The sequence below is a fragment of the Pteronotus mesoamericanus genome, unplaced genomic scaffold, assembly GCF_021234165.1.
Source record: "Pteronotus mesoamericanus isolate MK-2021 breed Mesoamerican mustached bat unplaced genomic scaffold, CSHL_Meso_final scaffold_36, whole genome shotgun sequence".
Classification (NCBI taxonomy): domain Eukaryota; kingdom Metazoa; phylum Chordata; class Mammalia; order Chiroptera; family Mormoopidae; genus Pteronotus; species Pteronotus mesoamericanus.
The window spans coordinates 8,149,315-8,175,988 of record NW_026555313.1 but is presented as its reverse complement, the minus strand read 5'-3'; the positions used below and the strand labels follow the sequence as shown (position 1 = coordinate 8,175,988).

At 33.7% G+C, this 26,674-nt stretch overlaps 1 protein-coding gene across 1 annotated transcript in view; it reads right to left on the bottom strand.

Moving 5' to 3' along the window:
- Window positions 1-26,674, bottom strand: part of DYNC2H1 (dynein cytoplasmic 2 heavy chain 1) — a 315,287-nt gene that overhangs the window by 12,177 nt on the left and 276,436 nt on the right. Inside the window, exons 87-89 of the mRNA XM_054592495.1 lie at window positions 16,861-16,970; window positions 15,805-15,886; window positions 847-963 (exon numbers count right to left, since the gene is read on the bottom strand). Of these exons, the coding sequence (XP_054448470.1) occupies window positions 847-963; window positions 15,805-15,886; window positions 16,861-16,970 (309 nt within the window). The remainder of the gene's footprint in view (window positions 1-846; window positions 964-15,804; window positions 15,887-16,860; window positions 16,971-26,674) is intronic.

The following is a 26,674-nucleotide window of genomic DNA, read 5'->3' as shown; positions in this document are numbered from 1 at the left end:
AGAGAATTACAATAATTCAAGAAAGTATAATTGGAAAATTCAAGGTGCTATTTCCCAGTGAGAAAACTCATTTTCTTGTAGTAAAAGCAGTATATGAAATAGCTTTGTTAGTCCTTAGGTACAGAATCAGAACTGTAAAGTTTTTCACATATTCATTTTGTGGAATTTCATACTTACATTTTAAAATTTTATTAAGTGAAAGTTACATGCTTCATCTACAACCATGTTCTATTTAAAAGGTAAATGTCCCCCAAGTTCTATTTTTGAAAATTCTTTTAATAATTGAAGATTTTGAAAGGGAAAAAGTTAACCAAACAAGTTTTTGTTAAGACTATTTTCTTCATCGGCCTATCTGCAGCACAGTGACATGGTATGACATAAAACCAATGTACATTACCATCTTGATACTGTAAATTTCTGCATGTCTAGCTATGGAGAAGTCATCTAATATGTGTGTCCACACATTTCCTCATTTGAAAATGGGAATAATAATATCCACCTTGCAGGGCCACTCTGAAGAGTATACGAGGTCAAGTTTGTAAAGTACTTAGCACATTGCTGAAAATATTGGACATAATCATGGTAGTTCATATTATCATTAAAGGCTACATATTAATTAGAAATAAACATCATAATGTTATTCTTTCCATTACAAATTAAATATTTTAAAATATCCTACACATTTGAAAAATTATAAAGGATTCAATATTTTGACTGGAAACTTGTTCAAATGCAGGTGAGATTAGAAAGTCAATAAAAATGCATAGGCCAACTATTATTAAAAAGATAAAAAATCTAAGAATGAATTGATTAAATTAAAACTTGAGTCTAATAAAAATATATTACCTGTGGAATCCAGCCCATATAACAAGGGAGAACTGATGACACACTAGGAGAATCATGCTGATTTTCAGAAAGTCGATTTCCATCAAAACTGCATCCTTCCAGTAATAAGCCACTGACCTGTCATGGAAACATAAACCATTAAACTCCACATTAAAGTCTGAAACATCAGGAGTTATTATATTACATCTTATAGGCAACACTGTGACTAGGTATTCCAAATGACACAAAACAAAGATTATAGTATTTTTATCTTAGGATAAAGAAGATGAAGACCTGGACCATTGCTTACGGTGAACTTTAGACTGAATTCTCAAATTTAGCAAAAATTTTCGGAAAAAATATAAGAGCCATCAGTTATATATCTGCAGGAGCCTTAGCATTAGATTAACAGAGATATAATGGTAAAAGCCAAAGTCATTCTTTCTCCAGGAGGGGAAAGAAAAGTATAATTACAAATCAAGAACACGTGTTCCCTGACTGAAATTTTGACATCATTTTTTTAAAGAACAGAAAAAAAATCATATAGTTTAATACAAAAAATTCTAGACATGACATGCACAGCTGAAAGAAGAATGTAAAAAAAGAAGAGTTAATTAATCTCTTTCTCTAAATTAACCTTAATATAAGTTTAAGAAATTATGAAAAAAAATATACTTATTTTGGTGATTTTATTTCATGTTTCTTTTTTAAAAGCATTCATTCTTTCAGCTTCTGCAGTGTTAATCTATCCTGAGTTTATATAAGGGCAACAAATGTAGAGTCAGTATTTTGTATCCAGAAATACATCTATGGTCTCATAATTTGAACTTGATTGAAAATATAAACAAATTATATATGTATGATGTAGTACCTAAATTTTAATATGCTAAAGGAAAGTACCATACAATTTAGAGTTAAGGTAACTCTTTAAGTTGGAAGAGTTAAAATCATTTTTAGCTATATTATAGTATGAGAATGGTTTAGGTACAAGGAGGTACTAGGAGAAAGTATGCCTTGACAAACAGTTTTAGATAGTAGTTTACAGCCAGGTTGTTCTACCATGGACAAGATAAACAACTTTTTAGTGAAAGAGGTGCGATAAAAATATAATTATTTAATCCCTAAAATCAATATTCTTTCTCTATACCACTTATGCGATGATATACATGACAATTAAAGAGTTGCTGAAGTATTTTGGCCTTGAAAAAATGTAAATTAAAATTTAGAGAATGCCTACTAATTTCAGTGCTAGAAACTCTCCAGGTAAATAGTTCTTCTAAGGCCTCTTCTAGAAATTTTATTAAGTTTTAAGCTCAATTAGTTTCCATAGTAATTTATAAAAGCAGTCCCTACTGAGAGTGCCACAACTTGACTATATACTACTATGCACATATCCTGAGATATAAACTCACCATTTTCCTGTTCTAGCCAGGAAGTGGGAAGGGTGAGGAATACTATTCTCTAGTGGCTTTATTCAGGAATTGGCACTACTGACAATGTAGTTGCTGACCTGGGAAACATTCTTGGCTCTTTCCACAAAGCTTTCCACATGGCCATCAAATACCATGTTCTGCCACTTCTGATACACATTTTCTGTTTAAAATTTTTTTAAGATTTTATTTATTTATTTGTAGAGAGAGGGGAAGGGAGGAAGAAAGAGAGGGAGAGAAACATCAATGTGTGATTGCCTCTCATGCGCCTGCAACTGGGGACCTGGCTTGCAATCCAGGCATGCGCCCTGACTGGGTATCAAACTGGTTACCCTTTGGTTTGCAGGCCAGCACTCAGCCCACTGAGCCACACCAGCCAAGGCTAATAAACATTTTCTAAATCTGTCCTTTTCTCTCAATATACTCTATTACTACCCTATTTTGGAATGTAAGTAAATCTGAAGAATGTAAAGTACAGACATTCTTGTTGCTGAAAATGAAGTGAAAACATAAGGATGGAAAAAAAAAGCTAAAACCTACTGTTAATGTACTAAAATGGTAATAGGAATTGGAGTGGTATCAACAAATGGTAAACTGGAGTTCTGCATTAAAAGTAATAAAAGCACATAGTCCCTACATACATCTTCTATACTGAAAAAAATAGTTCAGAGCATATAGCAGGTCTCCAGGCAAATGGGCTTTCTAGTAACAAACTCAAGAATCTGACAAACTTAACTTCTAGTTACACCAGGACTAAGCTAAGGAGCCAACTGCACTAAGTGCAGAGACTCCCCTGAAGGAGCAGAGCAGAATGCGTATGCCCAAAACAAAGCCTAAGGAAGGTGTGGTATTCCGCCCTGGGTTCCTGATTCACACTCATAATCAGATGAAGTGCCTTCTCTCCTGTGGAGGGAGCAGTGAGGGAGAAGGCAGAGGGGTCAATGAGTATCCACATTAGTAAATATCTCTCCACACACAAGACAACAGGAGTGGGAAATAAGAAATCCTCTCTAATAATGTATTTTAAATACTTGGAAAATTGCCTGATATAGAGTAAATGCTCGTAAGCATTAGCTATTATTGTTCATTCATCTAATCCATCTCCTAATTACAAGACATTTAGAATTATTTTATATAGTGTATCCATTTAAGTGAGGCAAAGTAAAGGTCTGAATGGAAATTATTTGAATAATTTCAGTCAAAAAACTTTTTCCTAAAATATTTAATACGCAAAATATTTTCCAAAATTGCTCTGGATAATTGTCTACTCTATTGCTTTATTTATACATCAAAGGGCTAGGTGATATGTAAGAGCATGCTTTCTAATTTTATCATTAGTGTAATTCCACTTTCTTGTTCACACCCATCAAATGGTAAACAATTTAAAAATGCTAAATGCACACACACTTATGGGGCATACTTCACCCTTTTTACTAAGTTTGTTAAAAGTCTGTGTTAGCCATTAATGCCTTACTGTGCATGACACATATCCCTTGGATGCAAAGAAATAATAATTGAAGTGACAGCTCATTTGTTTATATTATATTAAAAGAACCACATTGTTCAGGCTGTCTCTTGACATTTGTACAAATGTACAATTTGAGTCAAATGCAAATAATTAAGTGAAAGGCATCTAAATGTGCATCTCTGTCATAAGATAATTTCCTCTAATTATTCTTGGTTTGATAATAAATGCATAGTTTTCAATTTAGCAGAATATAAACAGTAAAATCACTAAACCAAAAAGAAAAAATCTGCACTCAAATAATGTTAGTCACAAGTGAAACTGATTAAAACGTCTGAAAATTTAAAAGAAAATTTGGTTTTGTTTAGTTTCAAAACATCATTAAAAGGGATAGTGTGGATCAGGATGACCACAAATGCATACATATAGTCCAAATAACTAATCACCATGACTCAGTCAACTCTGAAAGGGATATTTATAAAAGATCTTATTCAACTTTTAGTTTCTCACCTCAAAAGAGGTTAGCAGTAGTAAATTTGTTAATTAAAAACATAACTAAAGCCATTATTTCATATGATGAATTTCTTTTTAGTTTTTAATTCTTGTTTATTCTGTTACAGTTGTCCCAATTTTCCCCCCTTCTTCCTTCTCCGTCCAGCCCACCCTGACACGCGAGAGTCCATCCTCACACTGCTGTCCATGTCCATGGGTCATTCATACATGATTTTTGACTAATCTCTTCCCCTTCTTTCTATCATTCCACCCCGCTATTCCTCTGCCAGCTGTCAGCCTGTTCCCTGTTTCCATGTCTCTAGTTGTTTTGCACATTAGTTTATTTTGTTCATTAGATTCCTCTATTAGTGGATTATATGATATTTGTCTTTCACCAACTGGCTTATTTCCACTTAGCATAGTAGTCTCCAGCTCCATCCATGCTGTTGCAAAAGGTAGGAGTTCCTTCTTTTTTTCTGCTGCCTGGTATTCTACTGTGTAAATGTACCAGTTTTTTAATCCATTCATTTAACTGATTGGCACTTTGGCCATTTCCACCACTTGGTTATTGTATATAGTGCTGCTATGAACAAAGGGGTGAATTTCTTGCATACTTCGGGTTTTAACTTGAATTTAACAGTAAATTTCATGTTAAACTCAGTTTTATTTTGATAAGTTATTATGTGGCTTTATTTGCCAGCACCCTCCTTTTAAAACTTACAAAATATTTCAAACACACATAAAATCATAAAAACATTTTTTAATTTATACATTCCAACCATTCATTTTCACTACACTTTCACATGCAGCCATGTTTATTCCATATTTCTAAGCAAATAAAACATAACAGATATAGTTGAAATCCTCTGGATATACCTTGCTTTTCCTGTTTCTATTCTGCTCTCACCTGACCCAGTCATTATCCTGAATTTAGTTTTACATGAGTGTTTATGAGCTATGTCCAGAAAGTATCCAGCCATACACTATGAAAAGTAGAGACATTTACTGAAGATGATGTAAGATAAAAGAAACATTGTACCTAGGACAATGATGGCTCAGTCCCCTTCAAAATAGGCCCCTTGGGACCTCATCTAGTTATCCAATGACATCAGCTGCCCCATCGTGTTTTCCTGAATATCATCGGAGGTCTGAAATCTCTTCCCTTTTAAAGATGATTTTAGTTTTGGGAAGAGCCAGAAGTCACAGGGTGCCAAATCAGGGCTGTAGGGGTCTGAGTCACTTGGGTGATTTGATGTTTCACCAAAGAACTCTGCACCAGACGTGATGCAGGAGTGCGTGCGTTGTCATGATGAAGCTGCCAATCACCAGTTGCCCATAGCTGCAGCCTTTTGAACCATCCAAATAGTTTCCGCAGAGGAATGTTCAAGCTTATCGCAAATTCTGATGCAGATTCATTGGTCTGCTTGCTCAGTCATTTTGAATGTGATGACCACACAGGACACACACTCACCCAATGGTGTCTACCACCCCCAATGACTAGTACAGAGAGGTGGTCAATATTCATGCACACACATTCCAGTCCACTCTCCTTTGCTTCCAGGTTATGTGGATGTCATGCAAACTGTTCTTGTTATAATAACAATGGCTGGACTTTTTCTGGACAGACTAAAATAAGTGGTATTTTTTTCAGATTTCCAAATTGTGTGTAAAGGGTAACAGACTCTGTTATACCATTTTGTTACCTACTCTCTTCTTTCATCATTGGTCTAGGGGCATTCATTTTATTCTTCCATTTTTAACAGCTGCAAAATATTTTGCTGTATTAACATACAACAAATTATTATTTATCCATTCTTCTACTAATGAACATTTAAGTCATGTTGTTGTGTACTAGTATAACACTAAAATAAACATAAAATGTATGCTTATATACCTTTGCATGACCTTCTCTAGAGAGAGATGAAATTGCTAGATTGATTATATTCTCACTTTCCATAATATTGGCAAATTATTCCCAAAAGTAATTCTATCAATCTATATGCCCATTCATCATGTATAAGAATTTACACTATGCCACAGCATTACTTAGTCTGTTGAGATTCTTATATTTTCATTTCATGCCTTAAACTTGATAGTTTAAGAGCTTTTTGTTTAGTTTGTTTTTGTGTTTGTTTATTTTCTGGAAGTTTTTCCACTGCTGGGCATATTGCCACAACTGGCAGCTCACACTCATTCAAGGAGGATGCTATCTAAACCTCATAACTCCCACAACTGATGGGCATGTTTTCCTCATGAAACTTCAAATGTCTAAGTGTCTAATTTCTTCACTCCTTTAACATTTGTCTCCTAATAAACTCTATGAGGAAGGGAACTGGAATATGAAACAGTATAGTAACAACTTGGTATAGGGGCAGTTTCTAGCCTGGCATGAAGCAGCGGAGGTCAACTGGCAAGCACAGTGGCTCTACAACTACCATGTCCCAAAGAAGCAGCCTCTTTCAGGTACTCTAGGGAATCATGCCTAGAATGCAGCAGTAATGGCCTGACTTACCAAGGCAGAAGAGTCGTTTTGCCTTTTGTGTGTGATGCCAGTAGTAGGAAAAGAGGTAGGTAAGAGCCCCCTAGGTTCGCCAGGGCAATCCTCTCTCTCATCCAAGGACAAGGTCAATTGTGAGGACTGAACGGGAGCCTGATTTATGCATTTTCCAGTACCAAGTTTTAAAATTTCTGTTTAACAAATTACACACACATGCGTGCGTGCACGCATTCTCTTAAGTGGATCTAGAGGGTTTGAGATATCATGTGGAAAACGATAGCCTTGCTTGAACATTTTACTAATTTAATTCAGTCTTGCATGGTAGATACTGAAAAATTCAAAACCGATTAAATTGTAGAGTGACAGTAAAATTCAAATATAATTCAAATCCAAAGTTCTCCTATTGAAATAATACTTTTGTTAAAATTGTGATTAATAAGAACTTAAGTGGATTACTTAACTTGCTGAATTTACCAAGTACAAACACTAAGGAGCTGACGAAGACTTCTTATCTGACAAATATATTCCTGGAAACTATAGGAGAGAAGGTTAGAAAATGTGCTTGTATAGCTGACGTAAATAAGGAGGCAGGAGATGAAAACGTTTATTGAATTACCTTAAACCTCATGTGCAAAGATGGCTTTTTTTACTTAAAGTTGTAGGTATATTAAACTTAAAACATTCCTAAATATAAATATATTTATATATGAGTGACTTTTAGTTTTTAACAATATATCTTATGAATGCTAAATGAAAAATGTAAGAATTTTTCTTTACTAAATAAAAGTAGAGAACTTTATATTAAAACACTTTTGTTTCTAATTAAAAAATAAATATTGCCTAATAAAACAATCCAAATTAAGAGAAATAATAAAAATTACAAACATATATTTTCAGAGATCCCCATAATAAGTGTGTCAAGGAAGTTGTTCAAATCTATTGATAATGAGACAACAGATGCCCAAACTGCTCCATTAATTGCTTTAAAAAGTCACATGGCTCTTTTTTTAAGAACCAAGATAAGAATCTTGTTTTACTGTCAGCCTTTTTCACCATCTACAAAACAACATGTAAGGTTAAGATTTTCTGGTTGTAGATAATTTTATTCCTGATTTGTAAGAATAGGGGCAACATAGTTCTGGAGCTATTAACAACCTTGACACAGAATAAAGTGAGTTTCCCATGCTTTTTATAGCACTATATCTGAACAATGATACTATATACTATATCTGAGCTGCCGGACTCAACAAATCAGGTAAAATACATGGTTCCTGATTACATATCGTGTGTGCCCTTCCTCTCCTTAACATCTGGGCAACAGTGCATGACCACCAGTAATAGCTAAGGTAGTTCGTGTTATGGCTAGAGGCTAAGTTTAAAATAAAATGCAAGGGATGAAAGAGAACCTTTCTAAGTCTTTCAGCTTCAAGGGAAATTTTTGTAGCAATCTATACAGCTAAGAAAAGAAACATCTAGCTTACTGTTAATGGTCAAATTTCTGCCACACTATTCCATTATAGCTGATGCTAATAAAACCTACTACAGTGCCTCATCTATATACTATATGCCCTCAAGTAACAATTCGATAAGGGTTTAACTGAATCCTATTGTTTGAGACATTTTACATACAACCAAACAGGAAAAAAAAAACCCTATTCTCATAGGACTTATATTCTAGTACAGTAAGATAAACAACAAACATAATAAACTATATAGTATGTTAAATAGTGGTAGTGATACAAAAAAATTGTTCAGCTGGGAACTAGAACTATATAAACAGAACTTCTGAAAAGCTAGTTGACTAAGATTAAGTTAAAGAACTACTGTCTTACATTTAATTTATTTAAAAAATAATTGAATATAATGCACAGGACTAGATACTGGGGATCTGAAGAAAAGATCAGACAGTCTTTGTCTTTAATAACATTAGAGTCTCATAAGACAGACCAATATGAGTGTATGGAGATAACCATACTACAATATGCAACGTATCAGCAGTAGGAAAAAATGATGAGGCGATTTCTACATGTGGGAATAGGAAAGAAGAATGGTAGAGAATGCTACTGATGTGAAAGAGGGTTGGAGTTTGGAAAAGAATTTCCATTACACAATCTTTTCATTAGCTTTATTATTAACATTTGAATGATAATCTGTTATTATCTGTTTTAAACTAATGACTTTTTAACAGGAAAGCTAGCTAGGAAAATTTATACTGCAAAAGATGGCTTAACTTTTTTTTTTTTTTTTTTAACATAGATTGCTTGATTTTAATAGTAAATCAATGTACTCACAAACTGCAAATACCTCAAGGACAAGATTTGGTCTATTTTAAAAATTTTATTGAAGTTATAAGGGTATCATTGGTTCGAAGTTATATAGACTTCAAGTATACAATTCTATATCTTCTGTACATTGGATTGTGTGTTCATCACTCAAAGACATCTCTTTCTGTTATCATTTATTTACACCTTTACCCTCTTCTAGCTTCCCTCATTCCTCTTTTGCTCTGGTAATCAGCACACTGTTGTCTGTGTCTATGAGTTGTTTTGTTTTTGCTTAATCCCTTCACCTTTTCCATCCAGCCCCCCAAACTTCTTTCCTGACAGCTGTCAGTCTGTTCTATCTATGGATCTGTTTCTACTTTATTTTCTTCATTAAATTCCAAATTATGTGGTATTTATCTCTCTCTGAATGGCTTATTTCACTTAGCATAATACTCTTCAGGTTCATCCATGCTGTCACCAAAATTAGTATTTCCTTCTTTTTTACTGCTAAGTAGTGTTTCATTGTGTAAATGTACCAGAGCTTTTCCATCCACTCATCTACAGGTGAGCATGTGGGCTACTTCTAAATCTGGGCTATTGTAAATAACACTGCAATGAACACGGGGGCATATATAATGTTTCAAATTGGTGTTTCAGGTTTCTTTGAATATGTTCCCAAAAGTGGAATTGCTGAGTCATAAGGCAGTTCTGTATTTAATTTTTTTTTTGAGGAAACTCCATACTGCTTTCCACAGTGGCTGCACTAGTCTGCATTCCCACCAACAGTGCACAAGGGTTCCCTTTTCTCCACATCCTTGCTGACATGTTTGTTGATTTACTGATAACAGTCATCCTGACAGGCATGAGCTACTATCTCACTGTGATTTTAACTTGCATTTTTCTGATGATTAGTGATGTTGAGCATCTTTTAGATCTCTATGAGCCACCTGTATGTCCTGTTTGGAGAAGTGTCTATTCAGATCATTTGCCTTTTTAAAAATTGGATTGTATGTTCATTTTGGTGTTGGATTATGTAAGTTCTTTATAAGTTTTGGATATTAACCCCAGATATATCACTGATGAATATGTTCTCCCATTCAGTAGGATGCCTTTTCATTTTGTTAATGGTTTCCTTTGATGTGCAAAAACTTTTTAGTTTGATGTAGTCCCATTTGAGTATTTTTTTGTTTGATTCCCTTGCTTGAGATATCATCAGAAAAAGCATTGCTATGAGCAATGTCTGACATTTTATTTCCTATGTTATTTTCTAGAATTGTTATGATTTCAAGCCTTACACTTAAGTCTTTAACACATTTTAAGTTTACTGTTGTGAATTATGTGAGACGGTGGACTAGTTATCTGTTCAATTTTCCCAGCATCATTTATTGAATAGACTGTCTGTCTTTGCCCCACTGTATTGTGTTCTTGCTTGCCTCCTTTGTCAAGTATCAATTGACCATAAAGACACGGGTTATTTTGGAGCTCTCTATTCTGTTCCACTGATCTACATGTCCGTTTTTATGACAGTACCATAATGTTTTGATTACTATGACCTTGTAGTATAGTCCACTATCAGGTAGCATGACACATCCAACTTTGTTTTTCTTTTACGAGACTGCGGTGGCTATTCAGGATCTTTTATGATTACATATAAACTTTTGGAATACTTATTCTAGTTCTATGAAATATGCCACTGGTATCTTGAGAGAAACTGCACTGAATATATGGATTGCTTTGGGTAGTACAGTTATTTTAATGATGTTAATTCTTCCTATCCATGAACACAGTATATGCTTCCAATTATTTGTATCTTCTTCAATTTCTTTCTTCAGTCTTACAATTCTTCTGAGTACAGGTCATTTATATCCTTGGTTACATTTATTTCTATGTATACTTTTCTGATGCAACTGCAATTGGGATCATTTTCTTTGTTTTTCCATCTATTAATATGATTATATGTAATTTTTATCATTCATGTTGTTTATGTGGGATATCACATTTATTGATCTGCAGATATACCTACCATGCATCCCTGGAATAAATTCTACTTGATCATGGTGTATAATCTTTTTTAGTCTATTGCTGGATATGGTTTCCTAATATTTTGCTCAAAATTTTAGCATCTGTGTTCATCAGAGATACTGGCCTACAACTTTCTTTTTTGGTAGTGTCTTTATCTGATTTTGGAATCAGGATAATGCTGACCTGGTAAAATGTACCTGGAAGTCTTCCCTCCTCTTGAATTTTGGAATAGATTGAAAAGGGTATGTGTTAGTTCTTCAGAGAATGTTTAGTAAAGTTCACCTGTTAAGTCTTTCAGGCGATGACTTTTGTTTGTTGGGAGTTTTTAAATTAATGCTTCAATTTCATTAGTTGTAATCAGTCTATTAAGACTTTTGGATTTTTCCTGATTCACTTTTGTAAGATCCTGTTTCTAGACATTTATCCACTTCTTCCAAATTGTCGGCATATAGTCGTTTATAATATTTTCTTATAATCCTTTGGATTCTTTGGTGTCAGTTTTTATTTCTCCTCTTTCATTTCTGATTTTATTTATTTGGGTCATCTTTTTTCCTGCATGAGTCTGGCTAAAGGTCTGTCAATATTGTTCATGTTTCCAAAGAACCAGCTCTTGGTTATCAATCTTTTCTATTTTTTTTAGACTCTCTTTCATTCTGCCTTGATCTTTATTATTCCTTCTCTTCTAGTCACTTGGGATTTTATTGTTGTTTTCAAGTTCCTCTACATGTAAAGTTAGATTGAGATTTTCTTGTTTTTTGTGTTTTTTTTTTTGAGGCAGGCCTGTAATGCTATGAATTTTCCTCTTAGGAATGCTTTTGCTGTGTTCCATAAATTATGGATTTTTGGTTTTTTTTTTCATTTGTCTGAGGGTATCTTTTCATTTCTTCCTTGATCTAATTGTTAACACATTCATTGGTTAGTAATGTGTTATTTAACCTCCATGTGTTGGTGTGTTTTCTATTTTTCTTTTGATTCATTTTTATTTTAATGCCATTATGATAAGAAGAGATGCTTTATATGATTTCAATCTTAAATTTCTTGAGACTTGTTCTGTGTGCTATCATGTGATCTACCCTAGGAAAATGTTCCATGTGTACTTGGAAAGAATGTTTATTTTGCTTTTTTGTGATGTAATTTTCCAAAGATATCAACTGAATCCACCTGCTGTAATGTGTCATTTCTGGCCTGTTTCCTTGTAGATTTCCTGTCTGGGCTATCCATTTGTTGATGTGATTGGGGTAGTAAAACTACTACTATGAGTGTTTTTGATCTCTCCCTTTATATCCATCAAGATTTACTTTAAATATGTAGGTGCTCCTATGCTGGGTGCATAAATGTTTACAAGAGTTATATCCTCTTGTTGCATTGATCCTTTTATCATTATGTAGTGTCCTTCTTTGTTTCTTATGTTGTCTGATATAAGTATTGCTACCTCAGCTTTTTTCATTTCTATTTGCATAAAATATCTTCCCTTGCCTTTATGTTTAGTATGTTTATATCATTTGTAGACAGCATGTTTATGGATCATGTTTATTTTTTCTATTCAGCTACCCTATGTCGTTTGATTGAAGCCTTTAAGCCATTTACATTTAAAATGATTATTGGTAGATATGTATTTATTGCGATTTTCTTTTAATTATGTTCCTCTGTGGTTTCTTTTTTTTCCTTAAAGAATACCCTTTAACAACATCCGTTATAATATTGTTTGGTGGTAATGAACTGCCTTAGCTTTTTCATGTCTGGGAAGCTCTTTACTTCTTCAATTTTAAATGACAGACTTGCTGGGTAAAGTAGTCATGGTTGTAGGTCCTTGCTTTTCAACAATTTAGATATTTCATGCAAATCCCTTCTGGCCTTAAATGTGTCTGTTGAATAATCAGCTGACAGTCTTATGGGAGCTACCTTGGAGGTAACTGTCTTTTTCTTGCTGCTTTGAAGACTCTCTCTTTGTCTTTAACTTTTGCCACTTTAATTATTATGCGCCTTGGTGTGGGCCTCTTTGGGTCCATCTTGTTGGTCACTCTCTGGGTTTCCCATACATGTGTGTCATTTTCCTTTACAAGGTTAAGGAAGTTTTCAGTCATTATTTCTTCAGATTCTCGATTCTTTGCTCTCTCTCTTTTCTTTTTTTCTAAGCATATTTTATTGATTATGCTATTACAGTTACTCCATTTTTTCCTCCCCTTTATCCCCTCTGCCCTGCACCCTCCCTCCCTCCAGCATTCTCCCCACCTTAGTTCATGTCCCTAGGCTGTACATATAAGTTCTTTGGCTTCTCCTCTTCCTATACTATTCTTAACCTCCCCCTGTCTATTTTGTGCCTACCAATTATGCTTCTTATTCCCTCTACTTTTTCCCCCATACTCCCCCCACCCCGTCCCCACTGAAAACCCTCCATGTGATCTCCACTTGTGTGATTCTGTTCTTGCTCTAGTTGTTTGCTTAGTTGGTTTTTGATTTTTACATTCAGTTGTTGATAGTTGTGAGTTTGTTGTCATTTTATTGTTCCTAGTTTTGATCTTTTTCTTAGATAAGTTCTTTTAACATTTCATATAATAATCTTCTCTTTCTGGTTCCCCTATGATGTGGATGTTGTTACTCTTCATGTTGTCCAAAAGGTCACTTAAACTATTTTCATTTTTTAAAATTTGTTTTTATTTTTGTTGCTCTGAATGGCTGTTTTCTGCTATATTGTCTTCCAAATCACTGATTTGATCCTCTGTTTTATGTAACTTATTTTTTATTCCTTCTTGTGTATTCTCCATTTCTGACTGGTTCTTTTTTTATGGTTTCTATATCCTTTTTTCTGCTGTTGTAGGTTTAAGTTCCCTGATCATCATTATAACCATTTCAAAAAATCTGTATCTGATAAATTGCTTGCCTCCATTTAATTTACCTCTTTTACTGCAGATTTCCCATTCTTTCATTTGGGGCATGTTTGTTTGTCCCCAAACAAAATGGGGGCAAACCCATTTTTGGCTGCTGCTTTATATTTGTTTCTTTGTATTAGGTAGATATGCTATGTCTCTGATGGCCTTATATAGTAGGAGATGCAGTCTCCCTGATCACCTGAGCTGGGTACCCCCGGAATGTCTCTTGTGTGGGTTATGTGAGCCCTCCTGAAATAATTGAATCTTGATTGCTATTAGCCCATTTGTGTGTGGGTTCAACCTCAGGTTGGCTGACTGAGAATCAACCCTGACTGTAGTGTAAAAATTGCTTTGCAGGTGCTGACCACAAGAAGTGGATTTTGGCTCAGTAGCGTCTAGTGCCTGCTGAGATCTTTCTTTGGATATGCCACTTGTGAAAGTATTTGGTACTGTTCTTATTTGCCTGAAGCTGACAAATGGGTCTGTTTGTTCTGGCACCTCTTGCAAGGGACTCTAGTGCAGGTCAATATAAGATGCTGCCTATGACTGGCCCTGGGGAATGTGTTTGATGATACAAAGTGATCCATAGTTTGTAGCTTCCTCTGCTGGACCTATGTGTGCATGAGAAAGTCCAAGCTGGGCACGAAGACCAGGGCCTGAAAGAGCCTCTGGCAGTACTCAAGTTGCATGAGGTAGGTTCTCAGTGAGTTACCGGGTAGGGGCAGGTTTGAGACAGGTTCAAACTTGGTGCCACTGCTGAGTCTGAAGCCACCCAGCTAAAGTCCCACCGGGTGCCCACAGACCTTTGGATTGGGGCAGGGTCCCAAGGAGTTATTACGGTGAGACCAGCAGAGTTTATTAGGTCCAAACAGACCAAGACCGGGTCTTGTGAAGGAGGGGCTCTACGCCAGTCGGTTGCAAGGGATAAACTGGTTCCTGTCCTAGAGCCACACCACAGAGTCCCTCTCACATTCTGCTAGGAATTTCTGGAGAGCCCAAGCTCAGTAGGGTGGGGCCACCAGGACTTGAGAGGGTGGTGCCAGTGGATCTTCTGGGAGGGGATGGTGCAATGGTCATGAGAAGGTAAGGTAATGACCTTTGCCTCAGAGCCACACAATTCACCACTAACACCCCATGATCTGCCTGGACTTCTATACCTCACCCCAGGTGTGAGCTGGGCGGGGGGGACAGGGTGGGGATGCTGAATTTCCCCAGGTGAAATATGGCATCTGCAGTGTGTGAAACGGACTCCATACACGGATCCTGGTAGCAGTCCCTTTACCTCTCTCCCCAGAGCCACAAACCCCAGTCTCCTCTCACACAACTCTAGGCTGCCCCACCCTCCCTCTTTCGGAGCCCAGGGTGAGTGGCTGTGAATGAGATTTTGTGTGCTGGCCCTTTAAGAAAGCACCTTGGTTTCTAGCAGACTTCCATCTCTCCCTGGTGGACAGAGTCCCCACTGATTTTGATAGTCAGATGTTATATGGGCACCTCTTCCTGCCTCAGGTGCTTTGGGCTGGGAGGCCCGGCTTGGGTTTGAGGCCCCACGCTCCTCATGGGGTCCTCTGTAGCTGAGATATCCCTCCACAATCTCAGCTGCTATATGACATCCTTTATTTATAGTAACTATTTATTGAATTGAATTTTAGAAAAGGTAATCTAACATAACTTCAAGATTTGTACCATTTTTTACCATTATTTTAAATGTTTTATCCCTAAGGTTCTTACTTTTGCCTTAGAAAAAGTTGTATTTTGTACAAGTTGTTTTCATGCTAAATCTTAACTTACATTGATTTTTCACACAGGTAATACAATTTATCTCTGCAAATCTTACATGATAAAAATAGGTGACTTTGATATTGGAGTTACAGAATCTTTTCCTCAGTTAATAAAAATATAATTTTTAGATTCAGAAAAACATGTAAAATTAGCCGAATACCTTAATCTGAAGCTTTGCTTCTTGCAGTCGACCTTTCCAAGAGGCTACAAATTTAAGGCTATCCATAGAACAGCCCATTGCCCTGTAAAAATAAAGCATCAAATGTTAGAAAGAAAAAATTCTCAGGAGGGACAATATAAAGAGTAATAGAAGATAGATATATTCTTATTTATTTAAAATTAAAATGTTTACACTCTTCAAGTAATAAAAATCTCTGAAGCTAGAATTCACAATATATTTTTAAAGTTAACTGGTTATGACAGTGTCATTTTCAAGGCTGTACAAGTTCCTTATAGGTAGGACTTTTATTTTGCATCCTCCATTTTGACCATCATCATCAAATTCAGGCATATGATGGGTGTGGAATAAATGTTTATTAGCTGAACTGAAATATTAATATGTATAATATTATCCTCAGGCATTATAAATTAAAATCTCCTAAGTCACTAAATAACAACTAAATTTTGTCCAGTATATTTTTTGAAGTGTCCCTTTTTTCCCCATTCTTTTTCAAAAATTATAGAGTATACATGAAATTATATCCAAATTTGCTACAAAAAATAACTTTATCATCAAATATTGGTCCCTACCAAAAAGCCTAGTTAGCACTATTCAACAGAATTTTCTGCAAAGATAAAATTGTTTTCAAGCAGTCCAAAATAATAGCCACCACTCACATGTAGCTATTTGAGCACTTTAAATGCAGATAGTATGAGAAATTATATTCAAAATTGTACTTTATTTCATTTAGCTTTATTTAACTCCATTTTACCTTGTCCTACCATACTGTTCACAAAAGGTCTAGATAAATAAATAACCAAAATTTTAAAAGTTAAATCTTACCTTTTTCAATTCTAATAAAAAACACATCATAATTAAAGAAATAACTTTAAAACTAAAAGTAAACTGTAATTAAAAGTCAAGCATTAGGAAATAACACAACTATTTGGATTGAATAATAAATTTATTTCTTGACAATTGAGGGAATGTAATCAGAAGTGAATAAAGCAAAGTATAATTACCCTCACAGACAAAAAAGTATTTCATTTTAATTACCTTGCAGTTTCTTGGCGAAGAGCATTGAGAAATGTGTCTGGGTGAAAGAGTTCTGACAGGTCAAGTGTATCAGAGAGAAGAGCCTGTCTTTCTGCTTTCTCTACCCAGGTCTAAAGGAGAAAAACAGACACACACACATATTTTAACACTCTGTAAATTTGAAAGATAAAAAGTCCATTAAAGAGTTATTTCATTTTTAGAAAGCTATGCAGTTTCCAAATGCTTTTAAATGGTGTCTAGAGTAAAAGAAGATTTCCCCTGTACATCGTGAGATTTACTACAGTTTTTAACATATCCATTCATCACAAAAAAAAGCTTCCTTGCATAACTTTTTGGTAAAAATCTATTCAAAATGAAAAGTCTAAAATATGAAAATTAGTCTAATACATAGTGTTTCAGCTGGGTTGGCACTTCTAGAGATGACTCACCTCTCAGAGCATGCTGAGGAGACACTGTGAGCACCTGGGTCTAAATCCGGAGTCCCCAGGGCCCCAAGTCTCGGCAACGCAAACTGAACTAGGGTTCCAGGTTTAGATCTGACACTGACTTTGCCTGTTTACTGAGTCAAGTATTACAGTGGAGGGTAATGTCCAGGAAAAATAATTTTTTGTTAAATGGTGTTTTTGAGTAGTCTTTTCTACATATCTGCCATTTTATAAATGAAATTGCATTGCATTTGGAGAAATAATACACAATCATAAAGAATGTTTAATGAGTATAATTAAATTGCCATTTGGAACAAGTAACAAAAACAACATCAAGTTGTTTTTAACTTGTTTTAACACGTATTAACCAAATTATGCTTACCACAACCCTGAATATTAGTATTTATATCCCATTTCACAATGATGAAATAGAGATATGGTGGGCTTAAAGTCAGGCCCCAGGTCACATGGTTAGTGCTGGAGCCAGGAAATAAACTCAGGCAGCATTATGTGATTTTTTTTCTCTGTAATATTTCCTGGAGGTGCTAATGTGCCTTAAGAGGAAGATAGCTTACTGATGATTTTTCAATCAGTCTGTTATTTCAGCTAGTGCATAGAGATGATACCATAGTAATGTTGGCTATAAAAACATGCAGAATTCTCATTTACTAAGTAATTCATTATGCATGCTTTATAAACAGTCTAAGAAAAAATTGTGTTAATTTATTACAGTGCTGAAAGGCTGTGTTTCATGTACTGTAACACCCTGTTATCCACCCAAGCATTGACGTCTGTCAGCCAGGTCTAGGATAAGAGAATTAAAATCACCACTGCTAGTGTGTTTGTATTTTATCTTAATGTATTTGACTGCTACTCCTACACTGTAACAAAAGCGTTCCTACGTCTTCCTATCAATTGAAAACATGTTGATTTTAAGTGTAGAAGAGAGATCATTTAACAAAGTATAATTATTGTTTCTTGGATATTATCCTTTATGATAATAACACTTCATAAAGTATTTTCAATTCAATAATTTAAAATTATGCAGAGCAAATATTATTTACTCCCTATCCAATATTTTTATTCTATTATCTATTGTTCTATTATCAGCCTTCTATTATTACCTAAACAGTCAACAAACATACTTGCATGGCCAATTTTGATTACATAATATTTATTCCTGTTATTTTAAAACAGTTGTTTTTAAAAATATTTACTCTGTGGATATTTCAAATTACACTATTATTTCATTAAAGTCTTTAAAATTAATTTTGAATTTAAAAACTGCAAAAGAGTTTTTGCCAGAAACGGGTGTGCACATGTTCAAATTGATTAAAAATTAGAGTGTGGCTGATGGAGTTTTACCTCATTAACATTTAATTAATGTAATTATTTTCCACAAATAAGAAAATGAATTAATAATGTTAACGGAAGAGTAGACGATTTACATATTTATTGAAACATGTAAGATAGGATCATCCTTAATAGTTATACAAATTTAAAAACTAAGATATGTTTTTAAGACTGGTGGAATGAGGAATGATAATGCTCAAATGTTGGTAAGTATGCAAGATGTATAAAATGTTAGTAGAAACGTTTACTGGAACAATATTTCTATAAAGCAATTTGGTAAAATGTGCCAAAGCTTTAAATATATCCAAGCTATTTCAAATTAGTAATTCCTTTTCTTGAAATATATTTTAAGGTAATAATCTAGAGGTTATTTCACATGGTTTGCTCATTTTAAATTATTTAAAATATTAAGAAATTGGAAGAATAATAATAATAGAAAATAGAAATTAGCTATTAATTAAGTATTAGCTAATTAAATAATGGTACATTAATGCAATACAAAATTGTATAACAATAGAAGGTCATATCTGAAGAACATTTAATGACACTGGAAAATGCTCATGACCTCATCAATTTACCAGAATATAAAAATGCCTACATAGTATGAACCTACTTATGTAAAAACATTACTTGAATACATAGTACAAATATTGAAGGAAGAATATCAAAATATATTATTTCAGCTGGGTCTGGCCAATAGCTTATTAATGACTGTCTTTATTCACATGTAATAGCAATTATTTAGTATAAAATAAAATGTATTACTAAACTGATGCCATTTTATTTCATTTTAATGCTGTGTTCCTATGAAAAAAATGTGTTTAAGGCAAATAAGAAGTAATTTAGGTAATTGTTCTTCTCAATGTGTCTTTTATATTCCTTCATCTTTTCTTCAAAATTATTTAGTATAAATTTAGAGGTTTAAAAATCTGAGAATTCATCAAGAATTAAAATCTAATTTATCCAGAATAAAAATAATACCTCTAGTAATTGTTTTGACTAAACAATGTAAACAAAACATTAAAAGTTATTAGCATGTTAATAACCCAGGGTATAACACTTTTCTCAATTCATTGATAGAACAGGCTGTAATAAAACTGTAGCTCAACAGCAAGGGGATTACCATGAACTATACTGGAATTTAAAACCTTAAGAGTCATTAAACAAGTACAATATTTCTTACTAAAATTGTACGAAATTAAAGAAATAGTGCGTATACTACTACATATTTGCCATTCCCTGAGTCTGAATTTCTCCTAAACTCAAACCTGGGTTTATATGATTATTCAAATCTTGAGTGTTGGGTTTAGTAATTATATTATCTAACCATAGAAGGAAAAAAATTAGTGATTCCCTCCCCCCTCTAAGTTTAATCTTTTGCTTCTCAATCTCAAGTCATCTTTAAGTAGACTTCTAAATTTGGATGAAAAATATGCCTACTTGCCCTGGCCAGGGTAACTCAGTTGGTTAGAGTGTCACCCCAATACACCAAGGTTGTGGGTTTGATCCCCGGTTAGGGCACATACAAGAATCAAACCAGTGAATGGATAAATAAGTGGAACACAAATCGACGTTTCCTGTTTCCTTCTCTCTCTCAAATCAATAAGTGAAAAAAAAAAATTTTTTAAGAAAAATCTATAGTTCAAGAGAATAAGATTGAGTTGAAACAGTTTACTGCAGCTCTAATCATTTTGACTATATGATCCTTAAAAAACAATTTCTTGCTTCACATACTTCATTAATAAGGTTACCTTGCCTACCAATTTTAGAGAACTGTTTTAAAACGTGTGTTGAATAGATTGTAGTTAAGATTCTGCCCATTAATGTTTGGTTATCCATTTACGTTGACGTTAACTCTTTACAATATCTCCCGATTTTGATGTGTTGTAGTGTGACTTTTATTTAGCTAAGTTCATTTCTAATTTTCTTTTATATCTTCTTTGACCCATGAGTTATTTAAAAGTAGGTATTTAATTTCTAAATATTTGGAGATTTTCTACAAATCTTTTTGTTATTCAATTCTAACTTAATTTTATTTTTGTCAAAGACCAATTTTGTGTGGATTAAATACATTTAGATTATTCCAGACTAGTTTGATCTATGTATAGATCTACCTTGGTAAAATTCTGTGTGTACTTGAAAAGGATGTATATTCTTCTGTTACTGGTTGTAATGGTGTATAAATATCAGTTAAATTAGTTAGTAATGTTCAAGGATTCTATAGTCTTACTGATTTTCTGTCTACTTATTCTGCCAATTACTGAGAGACATATTTTGAAATCTCCAACTTTGTGGATTCATCTATTCCTCCTCACAGAAGTATCAATTTTTACATTTTTGCATTTGAAATTGTTATTAGATATGTAAAAGTTTAGTATTGTGTTCTCTTGATGACTTGATGACTTTATCATTACAATATGACCCTCATTATCCCTTGTTACAGTCCTTGTTTTGAAAACTGTTTGCCTGCTATTAAGAGTTGCACAAGCTTTGCTTTGATTAGTGTTATCATATTATATATTTATCCATCAACATCATTTTACTTTTAACTTAAAGTGCAATGCCTTGATGCCTAATGCCATCACCATTAAATTTTATTTTAGCCAATCTGACAATGTTTACTTTTCGGTTGGTAGCTTTGAAAAATTTCAATTACTAAAAATACTACTTGATGATTTATTTTAATATTATTCAGGAAAAAAAATGAGTTATAAATTGCCATATCTTGCACAGGACAATTTTAGAGTTTAGGATGAGCAAAATCAAATTCAGTGAATAAAATTATGGCTTTAATATTAATAACTATCACATCAGTAACATAACATAATTACAGAATAATGATAACATGTACCTCTGTAACAGTAGAAGCTGATATCCTTACAATAGCATACAGAACCCTCATTGCTTGCCCTGGCCCCAATTCCAACCTTCATCTCCCAAATCATAACTTTCTAACCTTTGACTTTTCTGACCACTTTTCTCAAAACTCTCTGCCTCACGGTACTTGCTATTCTCTCAGCTTGAAATTTTCTTTAGCAATTTCCTTGCCTTCTTCAAGTCTCTGTTCAAATACCACCTCATCAAAGAGGTTTTCCCTAATTCTACCATTTCAACACAACAAATTTTCTATATGTTTTACTTCAATATACAAAACTCTGCATGATACTGATAGGAATGAAGAAAGAAAAGGAGAATCTATGGTCATGTTGGTCAAGCTAAGTCAAAAGCTTCTTTCCCCCCATGGAATTGGTTGAAGTTTTCATAAAGTAAGGACTTTATTGATGTTGCTTTTCTGACAGTGTTTCAAAGCAAATCATGTAAGAAACCTAAATTTTCATTTTCCCATTTCCATATTTTTAGGCAATTTATCTCAACCAACTTTGAATGAAAGGTTGTGTTGGCTTTTGAGCGAGTCTTCAATATTATATGCTTATAAATACATTCTGATGTTCTTAGCCACTCTCATCTCTATCAAATCTAGAGATATGCTGAAAGCTGCTGAAACTACAAGACTTCACTTTTTGCCCTACCACTCTTCAATGTGATCTAGTTCCCTGGCAGGCTGGATAAGATTTCTTAATCACTTATACTTCTTTTCCTAAAACACAAAAATCATATTTGGAAATGAGACCTATTTTTCTGGTAATTTCACCTTTATTCATTTTTAAACTCCTTATGAAGATGCTAACCATTTTGTAGAATGTGAATGCCAGGACTAGCAAGTAGATCTGGAGCCATAGCAAAGTAAGATGGTATTTTCTTAAGATATATTTTCAGAAATAGTATTAACTAGACTAGGAAAATCACCCACATACTGATTTATAAATAGACCTGGACATTGTAAATGGTGTTGTAGAAACATATATATACAACATGAACACTCACATTTATTTCAGTGGAAAAAACTACAGATAATAATCTCTTCCCTTTTCTTTCTATTTCTTTAAACTTAATATCCTAATTTTTCTACATAATGTCAATTAATATTTTCTTCTTGTTTTTTAAAACTATGTTTATTGATTTTAGAGAGAAAGGAAGGGAGAGGAGGACAGAAAGAAACATCAATCTGAAAGAGAAACATCAATTGGTTGCATCCCATACATTCCCTGAATGGAGATTGAGCTGCAACTTAGGTATGTGCCTTGATCAGCAACTGAATTAGCAACTTTTTGGTGTATGGGATGATGCTCCTCCAACCGAGTCACATGGGCAAGGGCTATTTTCTTCCTGTTGTAAACCTTGGCATAGTGAGTACAGTACCTGCTTCCACAGGGTTGAAAAATAACACTTTTGAAGGATTTTCAAACTATTTGCAATCTATTGTTAGGCATTCTTGGTAACTGCTTCCGGTGTCTTAAAAGACTAAGGTTTACCCCTGATTATTTATTAGGCAAATTGCAAATGATATAAAAAAGAAAAACAAAAATTTCCAGTATTTTGGGTCCCACTTTAATGATTATTAACATTAGATTGTCAAAAATAATAGTTGTCAAAATATTTGTCAAAAATATTTTTTAAAAACCCCAAACAAAAAACAACCCCAATCTTTAACAAAATAAGGAAAAAGCAAACTACAAAATGTCACTCAAATTAATGAGATATCCAAAACAAACAGAACATTAGTAGTAAACCTAGGTACTTATGAAATTCAAAGCCTGTTACACAATTCTCATTGCTTTAAAAAACAAAGTAGCTAAGATAAACTTTTTAAGAAGAACAAATTATGATCATGTGGTGTAATAATGAATACAGCTTTCGGGACAAATTAACATCTAATATGAATTTGGTAAGGGCATGATAGATACCTAGAAGGCTTACGTCTTCTAACTGTAGTCAACTGGTCTAATTTTTAAAATGTGAACCACTCTGTAATTGGGTTCTGTTAATGGTCGCTCACATTGCATAGTCGACTAAAAAAACCCAAAAAACCAAAAACCCAAACCTCAAGCTGTACAAATGAGCTGAGGAAGAAAACTTTAGCATCTAGAACTGTCTTGAATAAAATGAGTTTTGCTAGCTTGTTTACAGTATTAACTTAATAGACGTGGACTTAACTGATTAGGAACAAACAAAATATAATTTATCTTACCTTTAAAAAAGGATACCTTTACTTTTCTTCTACCCTTAATACGTACACCTATTAGAATACACAGTTGATGACTTTGGCCCTTTTAAAACACTTTCTTCTTTTGGTTTCTTGTTCACCACAGTCTCCCAAGTCTTTCATTTGTCTTCCTGACTAGTACTACTTGGTCTTCATTATTGACTCCTCATCCTTAACTCGATTTCTCAGTATTGGAGTGTATCAGGGCCCGCTATTTGGTCAGTCCTAATATTTTTAAAGACCATCTTTATATGCTGATTGACTCCCAATTTTGAAGCTCTTACTCCAACCTCCATCCTTCACCTGCTTCTCTGACCTTTTCACCTTAATGTCTAAAATGGTATCTAAGCTTAACATGTTTAAATCAGAACTCTTAATTTGTAAAACCATCTTCCTCTTCCCTAAGAAACCTGCTCTATCACCAGTATCCTTCAACTCAGTGAAAAACTCAACCAACTGCTTGGGCCAAAACCTTGAAATCATTCTTCCCATCTCTCTTCCATGTCCCACAGCCAAATCCATAGGTCTAATATCAAAATTTACCATTTCTTCACTCCCACAGCCACCCTTAATCCATAACACCATTATAACCTCACTTGGCTTAGCTTGCTTCCCTTCTTTCCTATAGTATGTTCTTCACACAACAACAGAATAACCTTTTAATCCCCTAATCTCAATCATCTGCTGATTTCCTTTCACTAAGACTCAGTCTAAAGCCTCTTAGCAAGAGGCTTTAAATTTCAGGAATCTCTGTCAGGGACGCTGGGGACGCAGTATCCTCCTTTCCGGTAGCACTGCCCTTTATATACGTGTTCTAGCCACCCTGGCTTCCTTTTTATTCCTTACGCAGGCAACATACATTCCTTTGTTAAAGATTTTGCATTTGCCAATCTCTTTGCCTGGATTTACCCCCTAGATGTTCAGGTTTTGCTTTCTAACTTCATTTAAGACTACTTAGATATTGTCCATTAAAATAGACTTAACTTGACCACTCATACTAAAGCGTTAACCTCTCCAACCTACTCACTTTCTAGCTCCTTTAATGTGTATTTTTCTTTATAGCATCTTGATGTTTATTAAAAATAAAATTCAGTTTAGCTTCAGTATTTGACCAAGACTTATTATTTGCCTTCACTTTCTTGTTTGCCCAATGAATAAATGCCTACTTTAAAATTGTCCTGACAGCCTAAATATGAGCAATATAAGTATTTCTATAGGCACAAATAGGGTCATTACCCTATTTAATAAGTGGAACAAAGCTCTTAATGTCAACAAGACATGACATTTATATTTATTTTAATATTAGATTATTTACTATCATATTTAGATAGGCATTTTATATGCCACTTAAGAGTGAAAATAACACCTATGTGCTTATATGATAAAATCATTTTGGTCTAATTTTTGGTATGTATTCATTATTGCAAGAGTGAAATTTAAAAAATGATGATTGTAAGAACTGTTTATGTAAACAATTAAGAACTTTAGAGTTCAATAAAAAGAAAAACATTGATAATAATACAAATATTGAAAGAATACAATAAGTAGATAAGTGTTAGGAATACTGTTAGGAGCATTTTAGTCAAGGAATAGTAGTAAAAATTTAACTAATACTACAGATAATATACATATATGGCTATGCTTTAATCCAGATCTCATAAAGTTGTTTGGCATATTTTGGCAACATTAAATAAAATTACTTTTTAAGAGCAAAATTCAATTGTAGATTATTTAGTTCTATATAACCATGAATACTTCAAGGGTTAGTCCCAGTTGGGCATACCTGTTGCCTTGTGAGGATGAGATAACAATGAAATATTTCAAAATGAGTATCTTTGCCATCTTAAAAGTTCTCAAGGAGAAAAAAAACCCTAATAGCATCTAAAAAAAAAATCTAGTATAAATCATCTTCGATCCAGGTATAAAAATCAAAAAAAAAAAATAGCTACATCAAATATTTATTTTCTCACAAAATTTCAAAACAAAAAACATTAAAAAGAATACTTATTTAGGTACAATTTTTAAATTGAGCTTTTGCATCCATGAAGGTTTACAAAAAAGCTTGACAAAGTCAATATATATTACAAATCATTTTCAGGATATGAAATACAAGAGAATTTTGAGATTTGTTTCAGCTGTGGACCTTATATTCAAGATTCTTCCTAACAAACATATTACTTAAATATATTTCCCTAAATTATTTTACTATATACAAACAAATTAATATTATTGGTAGTATCATTAAATAGCCTACTTCAAAATTATGTGTTAATAGACAATTAGATAAGCAAATTAGGTAGACTTTTGCATATACATTGCAAAAATCCTTTTAAGTGACAACATGTAAATTAACAATAAAACCAATCACCATTTTCTTTGTTTGTGAAGAGTTATCCAGTTTGCAAATACCTATCAACAAAGTGAATCTGACAGAAGATATATTATAGAATGGAAAATCAGCATTCAATTGTCATTGACAATGGAACGAATCTGGCAAAGGCTATTACTAATTTGGGAATTAAAAGTACACAATGTTTTGCTGACAAGCTTCCATTATATTTTCATAAATAATAACAATATTTGGTAGGACAGACTCATTGACTATAGCAGAAAAACTGTCAATCACTATTATTGTTCTTCTTTAGCCAAAGATAAAACTGTATCTTTATATGTTTATAAAACATAAAAGACACTTTGGAATTGTCTAGTTATATACTAATAAACTATGTTCAAATAAGATGTAATAGAAGCCTTTAACTGGCAAAAATGGCTGCATAAACCAAGGAAAGCCAGCCTGAAGCACTACTTTGAAAATAAGGGCAACAACATCGCAGGTATTTCTAATAGAATCTCTCTTTACTTGCAGGGAAAAGTAGTTTCTTGCTAGAACCTGCTCATTCTTTAAGAAACCAAACTTGTCACAGGAGTTTAA